At 37.2% G+C, this 21,022-nt stretch overlaps 1 protein-coding gene across 1 annotated transcript in view; it reads right to left on the bottom strand.

Moving 5' to 3' along the window:
* Positions 1–14,073: 14,073 nt before the first annotated feature.
* The window catches only part of RAB38 (RAB38, member RAS oncogene family), a 55,247-nt gene continuing 48,298 nt past the window's right edge, over positions 14,074–21,022 (bottom strand). The window contains exon 3 of the mRNA XM_069469093.1: positions 14,074–14,949. Coding sequence (XP_069325194.1) covers positions 14,797–14,949 — 153 coding nt within the window. The 3' untranslated portion in view covers positions 14,074–14,796. The remainder of the gene's footprint in view (positions 14,950–21,022) is intronic.

The raw sequence follows: 21,022 nt of genomic DNA, 5'->3' as shown, positions 1-21,022 counted from the left end.
TGTCACTTTGTAGGGAATGGAGTGTCTCAGGTCCAATTCCAGATGCACAGCTTGTGCAAACTCAAATAAGACAACCAGAAAGCACTTAGCATCTACCTGATTGTGAGCTAAGTACAGAGGAAACACAGCACTCCATCTGCACCCCAAAGAGCTTATAAACTGTCAGGAAGGAAACACTGAATCTGCATTTGGAAAGTGAAAGAATCTTTGATTGTAATATATGTGCCGAGCTCTGCCCAAACACAGAGCAAAGCACAACCCAGGATAAAGAGTGGAACCCTTCCCAGGGCTCAGTTAGGATGTCTCAGGGCTGCTCTGATCCCCCTCACAGTATGGTGTGCCCTGTGATGGCCTCAGCTTTGTGACTCACAAAGGAGGTATAGTGGCAACATGATGAGACACCAGGACCGAATCCACTCCTTACTGCACAAAGAATTTGAGTTCCTTCATTCCTCAATTTCCTCTGTTAGCTTTACATTTTCATACCCAACCGGTACCACTTCCAACTTTAAAGAAATTCCTATGCAAGTAGAAGGCCTGGAAAATTTTGCTAGAAAAGGACAGGGTGGGGCTTCTTAAGAAGGAGGATATGTTCTGATTACGTTTTTGGATAACAGAGGTCTTAAGATCATAGAGTCTCAATTTTCTTATCAGTGAAATAGATGATTTTGAGAATTGAGTGCAGTAATACATATAAAACCAATTTATAAAAGTCTCACTTTATCAACACTCTACTGCTCATGCTTCTCTTCTGTGAAGTCAACCCGTCTTGAAAGTTAACTTTCCCTCTGATTTGATTTAACAAGGAGAATGGTTAAACACCTGGGAATTTGCCCTATGGCCCCTTCTGAGCTAGTACAGATCAGTTATGTTAGAGATGCAGCCACACGGATATAAACAAATGTAATCCATTTGGTGGTGGCTGCCTGGCTTCTTATCAGAAATGTGATGCATAATAAACAGGATAAGGGCACAATAAAAGATTTCAATACTAAAGATCAGGATGGAATAGAGAAGGGATAAAGGTGGTAGGGAGGATATGAAGGCGATAGGGGAGAGTATCAGAAAGACATACACTAAGGTCAAAACTATATTTGAATCCATCTTTATTCTGTGACCTTGTGCAAGTTACTTAATCTTTCTAAGTCTCTGTTTCTGTATTAGTCAAGTGAAAATTTAAATCTACTTTGCATGTTTGCTATGTCAATTAAATAAAGCAATGTAAGTAGAATGGCTAGTACCCATAGTCTGTAGCAGGAGATGTCCATGCAATGGTGGACATGTGGCTTTTAGTCATTATTCTATGTCTTAGCTGATTGTATGATCTCATGTATGTCACTGAACATGCATGAGAATAGGCTTCAATTTCATTTGTAAAATGAGTGGCTGGGGTAAAAGTCTAAAGAGCTTTCCACTCTATATTTTTAAGCAACCTAGCTTTTTGAGAGAATGTATACAGAAGATTGGATTTTCTATTTTTACTAATGCCTTACAGAAGCACCTCTGGGACTCAACAAGAAATCAAACCCAAGGCCAGGCTGTTAGTTTGCTTTTCAGCTGACCTTAGTTTGCTGTTCCTATTAGAATCCTGACTTAGACAGTAGCTAAGAGCATCCTATATATTGTATTTACTCCTGGCATCCCAACCACTGTGCTGGAGAACAGAACAAATCTTCACATTGTTTAAAAATAGTCCATCTATTCTGTGTCTTTTGAAGAGACATTATACTGAAAATAATTTGGGGGTTTTATTTATTTATTTTTTTTTTGTTAAGAAAAGCAAATTCTTTTTAGAAAAATTAATTATATCCTAAATCTTTTATATTTTTAATTAAGCATGGAGTGGAGCAAAGGGAATAAAATGTTTCCCTATTCGTTTTGTTTCAAATAAAGCTTTTTAATTATTTATATTTGTTTTAGTAATTATTAAAAACCAAATAAATTATATTTGATCTTATAAAAATCAAATACCAATGAAATAGAATGAGAAATTTATCTATGCACTTTTCTCTTATGCAAATTTCTTATGTGCAATATGTAAAAAATGCAATAAAATGATTAAGAATAAACTCTGAAATTAAAATTAAACCTGGCATGTTATTGAATATTCAATGAATTTTATGCCCTAGAGCTCAAGAAAATCCCTTTCTTTGTTATGTTATTTTGTTTTTCAATTTTCTCAGAACTCATTACCTCTTATTGAGTCTCTGAGGTTTCTTTATGTGACATTACAAAAATCAAAAGGAAGAGGGAGAAAAAGAACTTAAAATGGACACAAGCGGTAATTCTGTTTAAGTCACATTAACATTCCATTGCCATCAGTTAGAATCTCCTAAGGAGAGTAAACCAATCCAATGTATAAGCAGTATGGCAATACCTCAAGGAACTAAAAGTAGAACTACCATTTGATCCAGCAATCCCACTACTGGGTATTTACTCAAAGGAAAAAAAGACATTCTATAAAAAAGACACCTGCACTTGAATGTTTATGGAAGCACAATTCACAATTACAAAGATGTGAAAACAACCCAAGTGCCCATCAATGCATGAGTGGATTAATATAATGTGGTATACGTATACCATGGAGTACTACTCAGCTACAAAAAACAATGATGATCTAGCACCTCTTATGTTATCCTGGATAGAGCTGGAACCCATTCTTCTAAGTGAAGTATCACAAGAATGGAAAAACCAACACCACATGTACTCATCATTAAATTGGAGCTAATCAATCAACCCTTATGTGCACATATGGAAATAACATTCTTCAGAAATCAAGCAGGTGGGAGGGGGGAGGATGGGATGAGTAAATTCACACCTAACAGGTAAAATGCACACTATATGGGGGATTGGCACACTTATAACTTTCACTCTAATGGTACAAAAGCAATTTATATGACAAAAAAAATTATACCCCTGTAATATCCTGCAATAAATTTTTTTAAAAAGAGAGAGAGAGAGAAATAAAAAATAAAAATGTTTTTAATCTCTCTAAATCTAAATGTATGGCTGTTACAGAACACATTCTGGAAACATAGGCTCAAGGCATGCCTTTTGTTATGTGATACTCGAATTTTAATGCATGTCAGAAAAGCAATAGCTAACATTTTCTCACTTCAAGATGTCATAGACTCTTCTAAATGCTTCAGATAGATTGTCTAATTTAATCTATTTAGCAATTCCATGATTAGGAACTCCATTCTTCCAGTTTTGTCAGAAAGTGTTTAATCATGAGTGATTTCTGATCATTTCTCATAACATCTATAAAACACACAAACACACACACATAAACAAAACAAAAAAAGAAAGAAAAACCTCTAAAGAAGTAAAAAAGCCACTCTACTCCCTAACCCAAATTCAAAGCAAAAACATAGTACATTATTGATAGGTGTGATAAACTCTGATTCAAGGCCATCCAAGATAAATTGAAAGCATTTATGGAATAACTTTTTTATGAGATCCTGGCATTCTCCTAAGTATATGGAAAAGAAGAGAGAGTGGTGAGATTGTGTGGAGCCTTAAAACAACAACGAAAAATTCATATAAGAAAGTCTCTACAATAGCATGTTAAAAATTATAATTCATAGTCCAATAGTCCTTGATATGTCACATTTTATATTTTATTAATCCAGTATATTGGAGAACCTGATTCCTCATATTATTAGAATAGAATACTAAACATTTCTGGGGGAAAATTTCAAGTCTATATTTATTCTGTTTTTAGAATTCTAGTTTATACAAATTTAAGGTATAAGCCTCAATACTATTTTGGCAAATATATTTTATTGTCATGGATTTAAATTAAGGATGATTCTACTAGTAGCTCAAAATTGTAATAAATGTAAATGTCTTCTAGCAATAAAAAACACAAAGATTTGACTTATTAATTTTAGTAATATTGTGGGCAAGAAAGTTTTGCAGGAGCCTGGAGGTTACATCTTTCAAGTAGAAAAAAAATGATTCTTAGGAAATCCTATTTTTTACTTACTTTTTAATTTACATTTTTATTTACTGCTATAGTACTTCTCCCCACTGCTAGAGAGCAAACTGATCTTTCTCAAGGGTACTGAAAAAGAGGGGGCAGGAGGAGATTAAAAAAAAAAAAAAGAATTTATTCTCCAATTGAAAGTGACATTGCTATAATCTGAAATCTTGTTCTTTGTAAATTTTTCTCTTCTCCTCCTATATTTATCTCTTCCTCTCCAACACACACTGAAAGGCCTTCTGCAGGGCATCTGCAATGGTTATGAATATATGTAGGAGAGATAATCATAAATTGCTGTGCTCTTTGGGTATTTTTAAACATTACTGATGGGAGTGGAAATTGCAACAAGCTTTCTGAAAGTAATTTTCAGACTGCTTTAAAATTTTGCATAATCTGTGGAAAGTCTTACGAATAGACTAGAACAGGAAGAAGAAAGAATTTCAGAGCTTGAAGACATCTCCAAATTAAACAAGTGAGTCAAAGACAAAGAACAGAGAATTAAGAGGAAGCACCGAAACCTACAAAAAATATGGGATTATGTAAAGAGGACAAACATAAAAATTATAGGCATCACTGAGAATGAAGAAGAAAACAAACAAGGATTAAAAAACCTATTTGAGGAAATTTGAGGAAAACTTCCCTGGTCTTGCTAGAAATTTAGATATCCAGGTACAAGAAACTCAATGAACACCTGGGAGATTCATCACAAAGAGGGAATTACCATGACACATAGTCATCAGACTAGCCAAACATAACACAAAGGAGGAAGTCCTGTGAGCCATAAGTTGAAAATATCAGGTAACTTACAAAGAAAAACTCATCAGGCTAACTGCAGACTTTTCAACTGAGACCTCATGAGCCAGAAGGAATTAGGGACCCATCTTCAGTCTTCTTAAACAGAATAATGTCCAGCCTAGAATTTTGTATCCTGCAAAACTAAGTTTCTTATATGAGGGAGAAATAAATACTTTTCCAGATAAACGGAGGAATTTGTCAAGACCAGACCTGCCCTGCAGGAAATATTCAGATCTGCATTATATACATATATATATGGAAATATATATATATATATTTCTATCAGCTCAATAGAAACCCATCAGTGTAAAATCACCCGAAGCTCAGAGATTCATATAAAGTAATGGCTCAAGAGATAAAACAAAGCAATGAGGTTCTACCCAAAAGGATGAACAGAAATGCATTCCCTTATTAATTCTTTCAATAAACATGAACAGCTTGAATTCCCCACTCGAGACATAGACTGGCTGACTAGTTAAAAAAATATGAGCCAAGTATCTGTTGTCTCCTGGAAACACATCTAACTCACAAGGACTCATTCACACTCAAGGTGAAGGGATGGAAAAAAATATTCCATGGAACTGGAAATCAAAAGAAAGCAGGTGTAGCCATTCTTATATCAGATAACATAGCCTTCAAATCAACAATAGTAAAGAAAAACAAAAATGATCATTATAAAATGGTAAAGGGAGCAATTCAACAAGAAGACATAACAATTCTAAATATTATGCACCAAACACAGGTGCTCACAGATTCATAAAGCAAACCTTACTAGATCTAAACAAAGTGATAAACAGTAACATTGTAATTGCTGGGACTTTAACACCCCAGTGAAAGAACTAGACAGATTCTCCAAGCAGAAAGTAAAGAAAAAAACACTAGACTTAAATGGGACTCTAGGGAAAATGGGCCTAACAGATATTTAAATTTAATAGCATTATGAGGAAGTAGAAATCATTATTATATTATTTTTATATTATAGGTGAATTAGATAAAACTGAGACATATAATAACTTGCTCAAACTTAATTAACAGAACGAGCATTTAAAATCTAACGTAGCAGAGACAAGGCTACAACTTTACCATTTACTTCATTTTTCTCTATACGTTTCCCAGCTTTTCATAAAACTAGAGGGAGTCTCCTAACTTCTGATCAGTTTCATGTGGGTAAGTGTTACATCTACCACTTATAGGACTGGCTTTAAGGTATGCCCCTTAATTTTATATATTCTTTCTCCTCCCTTCTGCATCCAGAAACAAAGGATTCCCAGGTGGTGGAGCCACACAAGTGGAAGCTATTTAGGCTGTTCTGCTTGTGGAAGAGTAGTTTTATAGACTCACCTGATAGTGCCAGATCACGATTTAAGTGAGAAGGAAACCTTTATTACGTTAAGCCATGGAGATTTTGGAGCCTTTTCTTCCTGCAGAATTAATACACTGTGCCAATTATCAATTTATTGCTTCTCTGCTCCAAACAAATCCACCCTCTTTTCCCTATTTTTTGATTCCATAGATAAATCCTCCAAATGTTTCTCCTTTGCCAGCAGGCACAATGTAAGGCCTTGTCAGTAGAGGGTGCTAGAGAGATGCTGCAGGAGGAAGGGAATGCTTCCTGGATTCAGTGCTTTTCTTCTTGCTTCTGTGTTGCGCTGCCAGAGGACACCTTCCTCACCAGCAGACAGCTTTCTTGCCAGAAAGCATTGGCAGTGAAGGCAGGAGACCTAGCGATGCACACCCTCCAGTGAGTTTTGCCGACTTCCTGGAGAATCGTTTCCTGCTCATCTGCCCTGGCATGAGGCACCTAAGTGAACCTTTCCGCCACCCCGACTAGGCCTGGGCCACACCTTCTCCCACAAAGTCTGACTCTCAACCTCAGGCAAGGGGTGGGAAGTGAGGGGGATCTGCCAAGTTCTTTCCTTCTTTGGATGCTCTCCCTCAGCCACAGAAGTGGTGGTTTTTCCCTCATCTGCTATTCCTGTATTTGTTATAATTCTCTTCAAACAATTTTTCCCTTTTTACTAGTTAATAATTCCTTATATTAAATGTTCCTTATTCAATTTACTGTATAATGTCTATCTCCTTACTGAACCTTAACTGATGCATACACAAAATAAATGTATAATCTTAAAAATTGGTGCCATCTAAACTATGGTCATATGAAAATATGGTCACGTGGAGGCATATTGACAATGTGGTTCTTTGAGTCATCATAAAACAAGGTCTTTTGAGTCAGCCAGTCGTGAGTGCGAGTACTAGCCTAGGCGCCTTCCACCTGTATGATCTTAGAAGAGTCTCTAAAGATCCCTGAGCTTTAGTTTCTTCATCTCTAAAATAGGGTTAATAATGATCGTCTTACAGAGTTGCGATGAAGACTAAGTAGCTTGTGCACAGTAGTTGGCACAAAGTGGGCACTAAATGAATAATATTTTAAACACTAATTCACTATGATAATTTTTCGGTACCTGTGATTGAGCATTGTTTCAATTACTTGTCATGTTCAAATGATTGTGTCCCCCATGTACTCACTGCAGTTCTTTGTGTACTTAGATCTAAACAGAGCATTTTGGAACATTGCATATCCTTTATCTTCTCATTTTGTTTCCATTGCCAAAGACAATAGCTGAATATCATTTTTTTTGTGGAATATCATTTTTCTTAAAATTAACCAGTATTTAAGGCATTTATCAAATTCTTTGTCATGCTTCTTTTGGGAGACTCTGTGACTCCATATTATTTTGCACTTTCACAAAATTTTTATTTTCCATCCTTATTTGATTCCTGCCAATTCTCTCTCTCTCTCTCCCTCCTCACTCTCTTTCTCTCATCAACTAGACATTCCCAGGCCTTAATTTACAGACTTTTAAGAATATCTACTTCTTGATTCTTGTATGTGAAAACACTCTGATTAAAGTTTTTAAATATTAATTTACATATAAAAATATATGTGGTATCATATGTCTACTGCACTTTTCTCTATAGTAATTCAACAATGTCATCTATTCCCAAAAAGTGTTTGTGTGCTTTGTTTTTAGTTTATAAGGGCACTTGTAACTACTTACCTATTTATTTTGGGATGCTGACTGTTTGATTTGTATTAACATAAAACACCTGTCCTATCAGCCATGTCTTTAAATACTTCCTGCTGGTAGAATATTTGAAGTAAAGCCTCCAATGCCTATAAAAACCTCCCATTGTATTATTTTTAAGAAATATTATGGTCAAGAACATGAACCTGTGGACCATGTACACAAACACAGTGTGTACAAGTTTAACTCCCCTTTTAAAGTCTGTGTGGCTGTATTAGTCAAGAGCGTTGGGTTACATGTGGCAAAAAATCAACACAGTCTGCCTTGAACAAATGAACAAAGAAACCAAAGATAAATTTATTGCCTCTTGTACCTGGGAAGTTAAAGGTTAAATCAGGATTCATACTCAGCTGCCCTAAGGGACTCAGATGGGACCTTCATTCCTCCCTGCCTTCCTTTTTCTCACTGCTTGACTCTTTCTCTATGTATTGGTTTTGTGTTCACCTAACTGTCACATGGGGTGAGAAAATAAGGGTCATTTCCTACAGTCTCCTTTCTTAAAGCTTTGAAAACAAGGCACAGGAGAAGACTTTGCACGGTTCAGCTTGGATCACAAGCACATCCCTTCATCTGTCACTTTCGCCAGGAGCAATGAAGTACTCTGATTAGCCCAATTGTGGCCAAAAGGGCAGATGCACTAACTAGAAAGCCTGCTAGCATCACGTGATAAATTTGGACCTTATTTTTCTATCAGTCTGTTTGTTATCTATAAACTAGGAAATCATCCTCCCCCCCATAAATGACATTATGTTTGGAAAAGATATAGGATCTGAGCAATAAATTCTGTTAAGATTTATTATAATGAAAAAGTAAAACAAAGAGTATGTAGTAGAAGCAGAAACAATCTCATTTTGTATCTTTCCCCTGTACTGTTTGCCTGCCTTGTTAACCTGCTCCCTCTTCCCCCAAGGAAATTGCAAACTTAAAGAGCAGGGACCCATGACTTTTTATTTCTCATGTTTCCATGACAACAACTATCACAGAGAAAGGAAAGAAACTAACATATATTAAGCACTATGCATTTTGTTAGAAACCTTGACGAGTGACCTATTTAATGTACCAAACACAGCAACTTGCTCAGAGGAGCCACTTGATAGCTATTTGATTAAGGAGTTCAACGAATACAAATTGACTGATGTTACACATCTGGAAGGTAACTTCTTAAAAGTTCAGTACAAGACAAAACAGAAAGCATTGTATTTTATTACAAGTAATAGCAACTCTTTGGCATTTAACATTTACAAAAAAATACTTTCACAAGGTTTCTTTGAGCTGTTTTGAAAGACAATTTTGTTCTAATAGAAAGCATAATCTAGGCCATCTGGAATTTTAAATTCCAGAGTCTTATGTCTACCATTACAGTTTCAGTGAGTACAGTGAATTTAGGAATATGTTGTCTGTGCCTACAGATTAATATTCTGAAAAATCAAATTGAAAAAAATAAGTTGATTTGTTGACATGGAAAATTTTAGATTCACCACTGTAGTGAAATAGTTGGGGCCACACTTCCCAGAGGCATTTTACCCTTGTGTTTGAGACTTACTTTGTTTAATTCATCGGCATTTCTGACCTTTTAAATTAGAATTTCTCATGTTCTTTTTTCCTTCTAATATTGGGAAATTTTCTGGTGCTTGGGGATTCTGGACAGCCAAGGATATTTTCAGACAGAAACAGCTCAGATGTAGCTGAATTTAAATCCATGCACAATGCTAGTTCCAACATCTGAGAGCAAGTCATGAATTCAGAAGTGATGGTGCATACGAGGCACATGACAATAGTAGTAAAAAGTTGTCTCCTAAGAGTCCTTTCTGTGGAGTGACACCAGAACTGTACTCCATAGTTAGACCATGTGATACACTGGGGGAGACAACTGCATACTGCTTTTTCCTGTGACTCCCTTTTTTCTTGTCATAGCTTTATTATTATTTATTTGTGTATCATAGATTTCACCCATTTAAAGTATATCATTCAATGGATTTATATATTCACAATGTCGTGTAACTGTCACCACAATTTTAGAACATTTTTATCATCCCCCAAAGAGAACCTATACCTTTTAGATGTCACTTGCCAATCTCCCTGAAGCCAAGGCAACTATTAATCTATTTTGTGTCTCTATAGATGTGCCCTGGGGTTCCATTTTTGACGCCTGCAAAAATATCTACCATTTTTATCTGATAGCTTTGTACTACTTTGCTTTAAAAAGTAGGCAGAGAGAATAGTATCATAATATCCACATTTATTAATTGCTTGGTATGTTTTAGGCACTATGCTAAATGTTTTACATGTATTATAACAAGACTACTTCTTATATCTGTTAAGTGTTTAGCAGTGTCTGGCATATAAGCTCTATTATTTCCTGAGCTGAGTATTGTACTCTGCATTCAGAATGTTGTCCCCTCTAGAAATCAAAGAGGAGACACAGTTCAGCACAATGGTTAGGAATATGGGCATTGGAATTAGGCTGGCTAGGTTTGAATTCTTGCTTTGCCAGTTGGTAGCTATATAAGCTTTGGCAAGTTGCTCAATGTCTTTGTATTCCAATTTTTTTCATATATAGAATAGGGACAGTAGTACCTTTATGTAAGTTTGTTGTGGGGATTAAATGACATAATAAAAATAAAGTTACATATCAGTGTCTGTCCCACAGTATGTGTTCCATAAAGAGTAGTTGATACATAACTATAATGTAGCATGTGAATGTTTGTTTGATCATCCAATCAATCAAGAGTTTGTGAGCATGGAAAAATGCTTTGAATTGTTTATAGAGATGGGCAAGCCTGTGAGCCTGTGCCACTGTTCTAATCCTTGAGGTTGGGTAGGATTTCCAGGCCAAAAAAAAAAAAAAAAAAAATACCCCAAACAGCGGGAAAAGCTAGCTGAACAAAATAGACTAGTGTGGCTAGATCTTAGTGTCCTAGGAAGAGAATGGGAGGAACGTATATTCTATTTCCTTAAATAGAAATAGAAAATGTTGCAGTCCTCACATTTAGAAATCAATTATGTTTTCAGAAGAGATGTCTTGGTGTGGACATTTGACTTCTCTCTTAAAACATAGGGAATTGCTTACATGTTTGAGTCTCCTATCTGATCATAACACCTTAAGATCTGGGACCATGACTTAGTCATTTGTATCTCCACAGCAGTGCCTAACCTAGGTGTTGGGAATGTAGCAATTGTTCATGAAATATTTGCTGGGGGAGTGAGGGGATCACTAAATGAATGTATAGTCATTTTGAAGACTGTGTATGTAACAATTTTCTGCAGTATAAGAGGGTTAGAAGATAGTTCTGATATTACCACACATATCTCAGACACCACATTTCAGTGGATATTTAGAAAGTAAAGCAGTGGATTAGAGATTCCATAGTAAAGAAAGTTATTGCCTGGGTAATCTGATGTGCTGGACCCACTAGTAGTTGATGCTCAATCAAAAATGAAAATCTCTTCATTGGGAGATGATCTTTGCAAGCACTGGTAGGGGAATAGAGAAGTGAGACAGAGAAGGGAAGGGAACCAAAAAGGCTGTCATAGCGAGGCTATCACTGTGTGAAACTTTGCCTCAGTACCCTGGGGACCTCTGAGGCAGTGTACAGAGCAAGCCTCAGATTTGTCCCACCTGAGGAGGGAGGAAGCTGGAGTATATATCAGCCAATTTATGTCAGTCTTAGATGAAGCTTCTCCAGGAGGTATTAACTCTGTAGCACTCTAGCCTGTCCCATAGGCAAGGCACACATGCCCCACGCATGCAGAGAAAGCTTTTAGGCAGAGTTGCAGGGGATTGTAATAGGAGGCCATAAGTCAGGGGGATATGGGCATTTCTCTGCTATTGTCTGCAGTAGTCCAAACATTATATACTCAGGTTAACTCCTACTGCAGTTTAAGTCCACTCTTTTCTTTCACTGATTTGTCAAACAAATCATTGGTCATAATTCTAAGATGGAGAGTTGGTGGGACAAGCTACATTCTCCACCATTGTAGTTAATCTTGAGATCATAATCAACATCATAATTGATATGTATCATTTCCCTCCTCTAACACTTCCATTTCCTTGACCATCTGCCTCTAGTCTAGGATCACTGTGTGGCACAATCACTCTGACATGTATCCCTAGGAGTCGGAGTCCCTGGCTACTTGACCTTGTCAAGGTATTTTTGCTGCAACTGCCCTCTTTCAGCTATCACCAGGCATGGAAGCGTCAAGAGGCATCCCAGTGAATCCCATGAGTTCCAAATACAGTTCTCCCTGCTCCAGTATTTAGCAGCAACACTATTTCCCCTTGATCATTAGGATGAATTAACCCTGCGTATATAGTAGCTACCTAACTGCTAATCTACAGGCATGAGTAGCCAAAAATAATCAGCAGCTGAAGCTGTAGCCTTAGTGGAACCCTTACTGTGTCTTCTGATAGCATCAAGACCTCTATGAAGAACCTGAAGTTGTGGAAAGGGGAAGCTCATTTTCTTAAGTGGTAGTGAGAGGCTCCACTCCTACTTCTATCTTTTGGTCCAAGCTGTTCAGGACACAGCACCAAATATACTAATATCATTTAATGGTCTATTACATCTTGAACGTTAATCACACGGGGGTCATTCCTGGAAAACACAGCAACATCTCTATAATAGCAAGCCTGGTCTACAGAGAACAGCCACTAATGAGCTTCTCACTGATGCTGTTCTCTCTCTTTTTGGAGCACTTCTTACTACTTTACTGAAGGGAGTGTCTTTTAGGTTCTCCCAAGGAACATAATCAGCTGGTAGATTCTCTTGCCTTTCAAAATAAATGCATTCTAACATTCCCACTTTTATGAGACCTTGGATCTCTTCTCCAGTACTTTGCCAAGGTAGTTCTGGCATGCCTGCATCATTTATTTTAGGACAATATCCTTTGCATGCTTAAAGGAGCCAAGTCATTCCAACAGCACATTAGGATCAACTCCAGATGGACTTGTCAGAATGTTAAAAATTAACTCATGAAAGAGTGCCCTCATATAAATAGACTATCTACTATCTTAAGTGTTGGCTTATCTGGGTCTGTATTTTTTTTCCTTCAGAGTTTCTATGGCTGTTAACTAACTCCACAATCTTACATCTTTCAGACACAGGAGTCACAGCATTTCCTTCCATTTATATTCCATCCATCTGAGAACAGTCTGTGATTATGGGGTTACAGCTTGCCAGAGAGCAGCTCTGCTGCATTACCCACCAGCAAGGGGCCTTGTTATCATGTGGATGGTGATTGACTCAATTCAGGAAGCTCATCCAAAGGATCTCCTTCCTAGGACCACCTCTGTCGCAAGTAACTTAGGTGGGGTTTCTCCATCAGAAGACCCTGAGACAAGGATTTGAGTGAAAGTTGTTTATTTGGTAAGGAAACCCAGGAAGCACCAGTACAGGAGTGGGGAAGAAAGGGAAAGAAGCATGTGAAGCCACTAAAGAGTGAGTCAAATGCAAAGGTTACTCTTGTGGGAACTAGGACTTAATCCCACAAGGGACCTCCGAGAGGCTGCACTAAACATGCCCTGGAACTGTCCTTCTTGAGGAACAAGGAACCTGGGGTAGTTATCCCCTGATGCCTGCTATCAGTGGTGGAGAGCTGCTCCTAGAAACATTAACTTCCTGGCACGTCTGGCCTGCCTGCCTCATGCCAGCTGCTCCGGAGGCCAGAGAATGCCCTCAGGGAAAGGGTCACAAACACCCCCAATAGGAAGCCCTGTGGTGGGTGCCATGGAAACAGTGAATGACAAGAGAACACGGGTAGGACACCAAAAAACATCTGTTACAAAAGATAAGCCTTTGGTGAGTATGCTATGAATATCAATGAAAAATAATGATGTTAAAAAAATAGTGGCTACCCGTACATATCAGCACGACAGCCGCTGTGTAAATCAAGTCAACACCAGGCATGTTTTGGTTGTTTCTTTTTATGTTAATTGATCTGGCACCTTTCTTGATCAGAATATGTGAGGACATATTCCTCTGATTAACCAAAAAATGTATATCCATTGCTGAGTCTCTGGCTTGTCAATATGAACAGTAGAGGGAGATGAAATAGATTCATCCCAGTTTTAGTAGTGTCCAGTGGTTCCTTTACATGCACATTTCTCATCTCCTTTCTGCAATAAAATTTTAGAAATGGATCTAGAGAATCATGGTTACACTGTCAAACAAATTCACAATAGTAAGAAACTTACAGCAATTTCATAAGTAGGGAAACAGCATCTTTTAATCTTTTATTGTTCACTTGAGAAAATATATATAATATATATTACATGTACAGAAGAGTCCCACAGCTTGAGTCAGAGAAAGCTAACAGAAAGACACATACAGGGGACAGGTCTTTTCATACAGTTTTCAGTTAAACAAACATCCAGGGCATGACAAGTGACAATGAAGGGAACAAAAGTTTAAGAAGCCTACGTAAGTGACTCTGAAGAGCTAAATCAGAGCCAACTCTTAGGTTTGCTGAGAATGGAGGTCATCTCTGGAGAAAATATGACATCTACTTCATAGGCCTGTCAGACCATCAGAGAATGTACTGAAGACTGGACAAAGACGCCAGGGCAAGGCGAAAGCCAATGTTTAACTTGACAGCTAGTTTGCTCTTCTCCCCCTTCTAAGACCTGAGCCCTTTGCTGGTTTAAAGAAACAAATTACAGGGCTGATTCTGGCCCTGCAGAATTTTGGTCAGCCACGCAACAGGATTTTGTAACAGACTCAATATTTAAAAAGTTTGTAAACACTGTGCTGATGGTGGGGAAGACATAAAAAGAACAAATGCTTTTTTTTTCTCTTATAGAAAAGATACAGGTATAGGTCTTTGGCTTGCCACGTGTTTCTCTATCCTGACGTTTACCCAAAATGGTAAAAATTGAGGCACAATTCATGGGATGATGTGATTATTCCTATCATATACCAGCAAAGGAGCCTCCTAGGATTTGGCACAGCTGGAGCAGCTGACAACCTTGGACGATGTGAGATGGGGCTTCACGATGTCCGGCTCGATAGACTCTATTAGGTCGCACTCGTTTGCAAGTATGTGTTTCACCAGGCATCTGGAGGCTTCATCGATGTTTATGTTTTCCTAAGGGGGAAAAAAAATAAAACAGCTTTTCTTATTCAATACTCTAAAATAACACTGGAGCAGAGACCTGTTTGTGATGAAGGGCAGTATTTTTGTCAATTCACTTAAATAGCCCTTCGTATACACCATCCATGCATCCTCTTCCTATTCTTTTCCCTCTCATTTATTCCTTCCAAGAACTCTATTTCTAGTCCCTCGCAAAAGTAAAAATATTTATTTCGTTTTGTCAAATAGGAGAAATAGTGTTTTATGTCTGCATTTATTAGGGTAAATTTAAACTAGACAGCAATTTTCTTATTCTCACATATTCTTATACTATAGGATAATATTGTGGAAGAAACGTAAGTCTTCAGTCTTAGAATTATAAAAATTACCCTCTGCCACAGAATACTTTTGCAACCTTGATATCTAATAGGAATAATAACACACCTTTTGTGGAATTCAGTGGTTTCACAAATAGTTTCACAAATAGTGTTTTCCCTAATAGTTCTGACTCTCTACCCTCCAGTCAAATACGGGGGGCAGTGTGCCTTTCTGGACTCTTTGAAGTTAAGCATGGGCACATGACTTTTGCTGGCCAATGAAATGTGAAGACAAGTGATGTATGTCACTTTCATATAGAAGCAATAAGAGCCGGAGCTCAATTCCTTATGTTTTTTCTCTTTGTTTCTGCAATTGCAGAAGCACAGAGATGGAAATTCTCTTGGAATAGGTCTATGAGTGAGAATCAGGTAGAGACAAATTATCCCAATCAGTTCATGATGATATGTGTAACATGAGTGAGAATTTTGACCTTGTTGTTTTAAGCCACTGAGATTTAGGGTTATTTATTACTGTCATATTATCCAGACAATCCAAATGGATATAACTCTTTAAATAAAGAAGTAAAATCAGAAAAATGAGTCTAGTGTTAAGAATGAAACAAACTTTAAAAGTTGGAGAAAATCAGGAGCAAACATTTGAATCTAAAATATTTATTTAATTAGTAGGTTAAACTGGCCTTTTTTTCTGTTTTCAGAAAACTGAGAAAAACAGAATTCTACCAATGTACTAAAATAAAAATTCCTTTGCTCAGGTAAGAAGTGATAAAAGTTGAAGAACTCCAGTAAAGTTTGATTGTTTTTAATCAAAATTTGTAGAACTTTTCTGACATGGTTCCTTTTATTTAATGTAAAGAGACCAGGACTTTCTTGTCAAATTGTTTTACTACAGGACTTTGTTGTCCAATCTGAGACAGAACTACTTATCCTAATTTTTGTATGTATGTCAAAGTTATGGATATATTTTGAGATCATTGCATGAAGTCAAATTACACGGAAAATTTAAGAGGTGGTGATAGCTTCCAAAAGGCATCCATGGCTAATGACATTAGCTGTAAATATAGATTAGTATGTGCCCATCCTTTAAGCCTGACCCTGAGTTCACCAGCTTTGACAGCTTAAGGTAACTTTGGAATTCCAGACAATAGCCTGATTATTTATCTCCCCTCTATAGAGTCTTAATGAAAATGCTCCTGAGGGTTTCTAAATCCAAGTAAAGGTGTGGTTGCTTTTTTGCTTGTCTGTTATGTTATTGTTGTTATTGGTTTTTATACTAGACCTGTATTCATGTCTTTATGCCTCTCTTTCCTCAACTATAAAATGGTCTTAATTATAATACTTACCTAATAAAAATTTGCTTCTCTTGACAGAGTGTAGTGGACATTGGTACTTTCATAAGGTGAATTTGCTAGGGACTTTATATATATAATCTTTAAAACCCTATACAATAAAGATTACCATTTTATTCTTATGTATTTTGTTGTTATTGTTGAGGTAAGGGTTGGGGTGGCATTTCTTCCTTTGGCTTAAGTATCTGCCTTACTCCACAGAAGCCAGTCCATAGAGAACAACAATCTTTCTGTCCTGTGCCCTGTTGGGCAGGTTACTGTGCCTTAAAGTCATTGTCCATACTTGGCATGCCTTCTGCCACTCTTCTTCCTAGCATCATGCCCACTTGAACTACTTGTTCCCAGGCAATCATCTGATCTAGGCAAGGCCTGGCTCTTTGAGAGAGAGACTGCGATCAATACTTCGCTCTCGAGTTCATCCACTTGCTTACATGACTGAGAAGAAGCCTATTCCATGGTCGTCTACTGTCTCCCATTAAAGAAGGTGGGGATGGGTAGCCTCATTTAGCCTTCCAGGCCTTGGGCTCATGGGCCCATATCTCATTAAGGAAGCCCTATATTTGGGTGGTTTTAAGGTACTTGCCCCGCAGTTAATAAGACAATACTTTGCTTCTCATTTGGCTATTGCTCATCAGTTGGGGAAGGAAGCAAAAAAATATTACCCCAAATATCAAATATGAGATATTGCCATATATATTTACAGATAAGAGAAATGTAGAGAGGTTAATGCTGGAAAAATTCTTCTAGATATTGGCCAAGGCAAAGAATTTATGAAGAAGACCCCAATGGAAATCACAGAAACAACAAAAATAAATAAATTAAATTAAAAAAAATTAATTAAAAAAAAACAACTTCTACACAGCCAAGGAAATAATCAACAGAACATATAGACAACCTAGAGAATGTTAGAAAATATTCACAAGGTATACATCCTATAAAGGACAAATACTCAGTATCTACAAAGAACTCAAGCAAATTAACAAGAAAAAAATCAAACAAACTTACTAAAAAGTGGGCAAAAGACATGAACAGAAGCTTTTCAAAAGAAGATAGATAAATGGCCGATAAACATGAAAAAATGTTCAACATCACTAATTATCAGGGAAATGCATATTAAAACCATAATGAGATATATCACTTTACCCCAGTCAGAATGGTCTTTATTAAAACATCCAAAAACAATAAATGCTGGTGTGGATGCAGAGAGAAAAGAACACTTATACACTGTTGGTGAGACTGCAAATTAGTAGAACTATGAAAATTCATTTAGATCCAGTAGGTACTAAATGAATTTTAGTTCCTTTCTCTTTCATATGTTATAACAAAAACATGCTCATATGAAAGGAAAAACAAGTTTTGAACATTAAAAAGGGCACATACAATGTACATTAGATTTGCCAGTAATATGTTTTAAACCTCCACTCATATTTTAACATGCCAGTTAAATAGGATTTTCTTCCATTAATGTGCAAATTGACAAAATCTAATGAGGAGTGTTAGGTGCTAATGTGGGCAAATCAATGAAAATCCATCACCATTATGAGAAAAAGAACTGAAATCTAAGCCTACCTAGTGGCAGCCTATCAGGAGCATTTCAGTAAAAGATAAGATGATGCAGTGAAATTGTTTGTGAAGTTTAACACACCAAGCAAAGGCTAGTTGGTGCTAGGACTAGCACGTGAGACCACGGAGGATGGGGCTCCAGACAGAGGACACAGGCAGAGCCAAGGGGTGGTGGGGTCAGCTTTTAGACTGCATATACGAGCACAGCAGCAGCTCATGGTGACTGAGCCACATTCATTCATCCAATTCATACTGTTTAGATTCCCACTAAGTACTAGGCATAAAAAGATAAAGATGATAAAATAAGTCCCATTCCTGACTGAGCCTACACTAGCAACGTTTGTATAAACAGCAAAAGCATAAAAAGATTGCAAAGGACATCTGGGGCCAGATCACTGCAGAGCCTTGAATGCTAAGTTGGCCAAGTAGAGTCATTGAGGGTTTTATGCAGGTGAAGTGTCAATAAACACAATACTATAAACATCTATTACTAGACAGGACTATACAGATCCTTAGCACTCTATTTTAACAACTAATCTGTCAGTAAATATTTAGTGACCACATACCATGTGCACCAAGATGCTGGTTGCCATGGCATACCTACTTCAGATTAGAAATTTTAAGAGAAAGGAAGAACAAACGCTATCATTTACCATTATATTTATCACACGCATACTATAAAAAGGTAAGGGGTACAGAGTTTAGAGCACAGGCCCAGAGCCAAACCCTTGGCTCAGTTCCCCCACTTTCTGGCTGTGTGACCTTTGGGAAAGTGACCTGAACAACTCTGTGCCTCAGTTTTCTTATCTTTAAAAGGGTGATTAAAAATTTACCTCAAAGTGATTGTAAATTAGTACATGTTAATTCTTAAAACATGTGAAATATTTAGAACAGTGAAGCGCATAAAGTATACATTCAATAAATGTTATCTATATATTCTCCTCATGTTGCAATTAATCATCAGAAGAACACAATAATGTGTGTACTGTATTTCTTCATTTTGCAGCCAAGGAAACTAAGATTGAGTAAGAGAAAGTGGCTGGCCCCAAGTCACACACCAGTAAGTGGTAGGGCCAGGTGTGAGCTTAGGGAGAAGAATAAATACTAATATTCACTACATGTTTATTACAAAAAGGCAAGGCAAGTAGTGTTTAAAGCACAAGCTTGAAGCCAGACCCTTATCTCAGCTTCCCCAAAATATTTCTTAAAATCAATAAAGGAACAGAATGGACAGGGCACTTGTTTCCAGGGTAAAAAGGGTAGGAGGCTGCAATCAGGACCTTAGGCAAGTCTGATCTATATTGTTGGCACACTTCCCAGCATATCTGGTCTTTCTGACTTTCTATGTACACTGAAGTCACAGCCAGAGGGGCTGGACTAGAAGAAGGAATAACAATACATAACAAACCTCCCTCTCCCCTTTTGTCCCAAGGCCAGTATGGATAACCAGACCCCGCCTGATAGAGCTATAGGTTCAGATCCTTTGAGCATTAGATTGCAATATAATTGATGGAGCTACTTGGAATTTAAGGAGACACAGCCAAGCCCATATTTTCTGGGTGATTGTACAGAAACAGAGCTGCTGGCTCAAGTGTAAAATACTACCTGGAAATTTCTATTTGCATTTATTATGGAGAGTAGTCACAATATCCTCAGGAGCATCTTTTGCTAGAAAGGAAATATATATATATATATATATATATATATATATATATTATAACTTCCAAGACAGATACAGCGGGACCAGATCTGACTGGATTTATTTGCATGTCTGCAGTATGACAAGATAGTCTACTGTGCTGACTGCTTTAGGTTGCTGTGTGCTCACCTTTGTGCCATTGCTCAGGATCTTTTCATTTATATCAATAAGCAAGCCTGAGAAACAGACTTAAAATTCCTAACAAAGCATTTTGCTAAAAACAAATGGTAGTAACTACCCGAGTTAAGCAGGTACTTCATTTATGAAATAATGTTCACATCCAATACTCACAAAAATCTATTAGGAGATAATAGTCATATTTGAAAGGTAAGGAAGCTAGAAACACCAAGGTTTAGTAACTTACTCAGAGCAGAACATGATCTTGGCCAATCTGTCATTTCAACCAAGACTGGCCCAATTCAAGTGCCCATCCTGCTCCCATACATTATAGTACAGTGTCTCCCAGGAGTAAAACAGTTTTATATATAAATCAATAGTTCTCAATCCTGGCTGTATATTCGTATCACTTGAAGAGTCAAAAAAAAAAAAAAAATGTTACCAGGGCCCTCCTTCCAGACAATTAATCTAATTGGTCTGACATGGGCCCCCAGCATGGGCATTTTTTAAAAGCTTCCCCACTCATTTAAAATGTGCAGTCAATTTTGAGACACACTCATATAATTAACAATGTCTTTAAAGACACTTCTTTTTATTCCAGTTGTGAACTTTATGGAAATATAATTTAATACAATGATCCTAAGCGGTGGTGATTCTGATCTTTCGGTGGAGGATGGCATATAAATCTAACCATCAGAGGTCCTGGGTACTTGTCAGTTTTTTAATTAGCTTTTCAGAACATCTGTCTGGTGGCAAATTATTTAATCTTTGACCCCCACTCCCAGAGAGAAAAAAAAAAATCCTAGCAGAAAACTTTCACATCTGCCTAGTTAGAAGCTGACAAAATTCATACTCCCGTAATCTTTCCAAACACATCAACCTCAAACAAAACACCAAGTGTACCCGAGGCTCCAAGGTTAGAGCACTAAATTCTTCGGTCCTGTGAAATTTTAATGAGAGCAGATGGCCTTTTGGACAATACCACCACTGTAAAAAGTGGAACAGGGGTTTAGAAATCCTTTCTC

The sequence above is a fragment of the Eulemur rufifrons genome, chromosome 6 (genome assembly GCF_041146395.1).
Source record: "Eulemur rufifrons isolate Redbay chromosome 6, OSU_ERuf_1, whole genome shotgun sequence".
Taxonomy (NCBI): Eukaryota; Metazoa; Chordata; class Mammalia; order Primates; family Lemuridae; genus Eulemur; species Eulemur rufifrons.
Note: the sequence above shows the minus strand (reverse complement) of the source record. Positions and strands in the feature narration are given on the sequence as shown.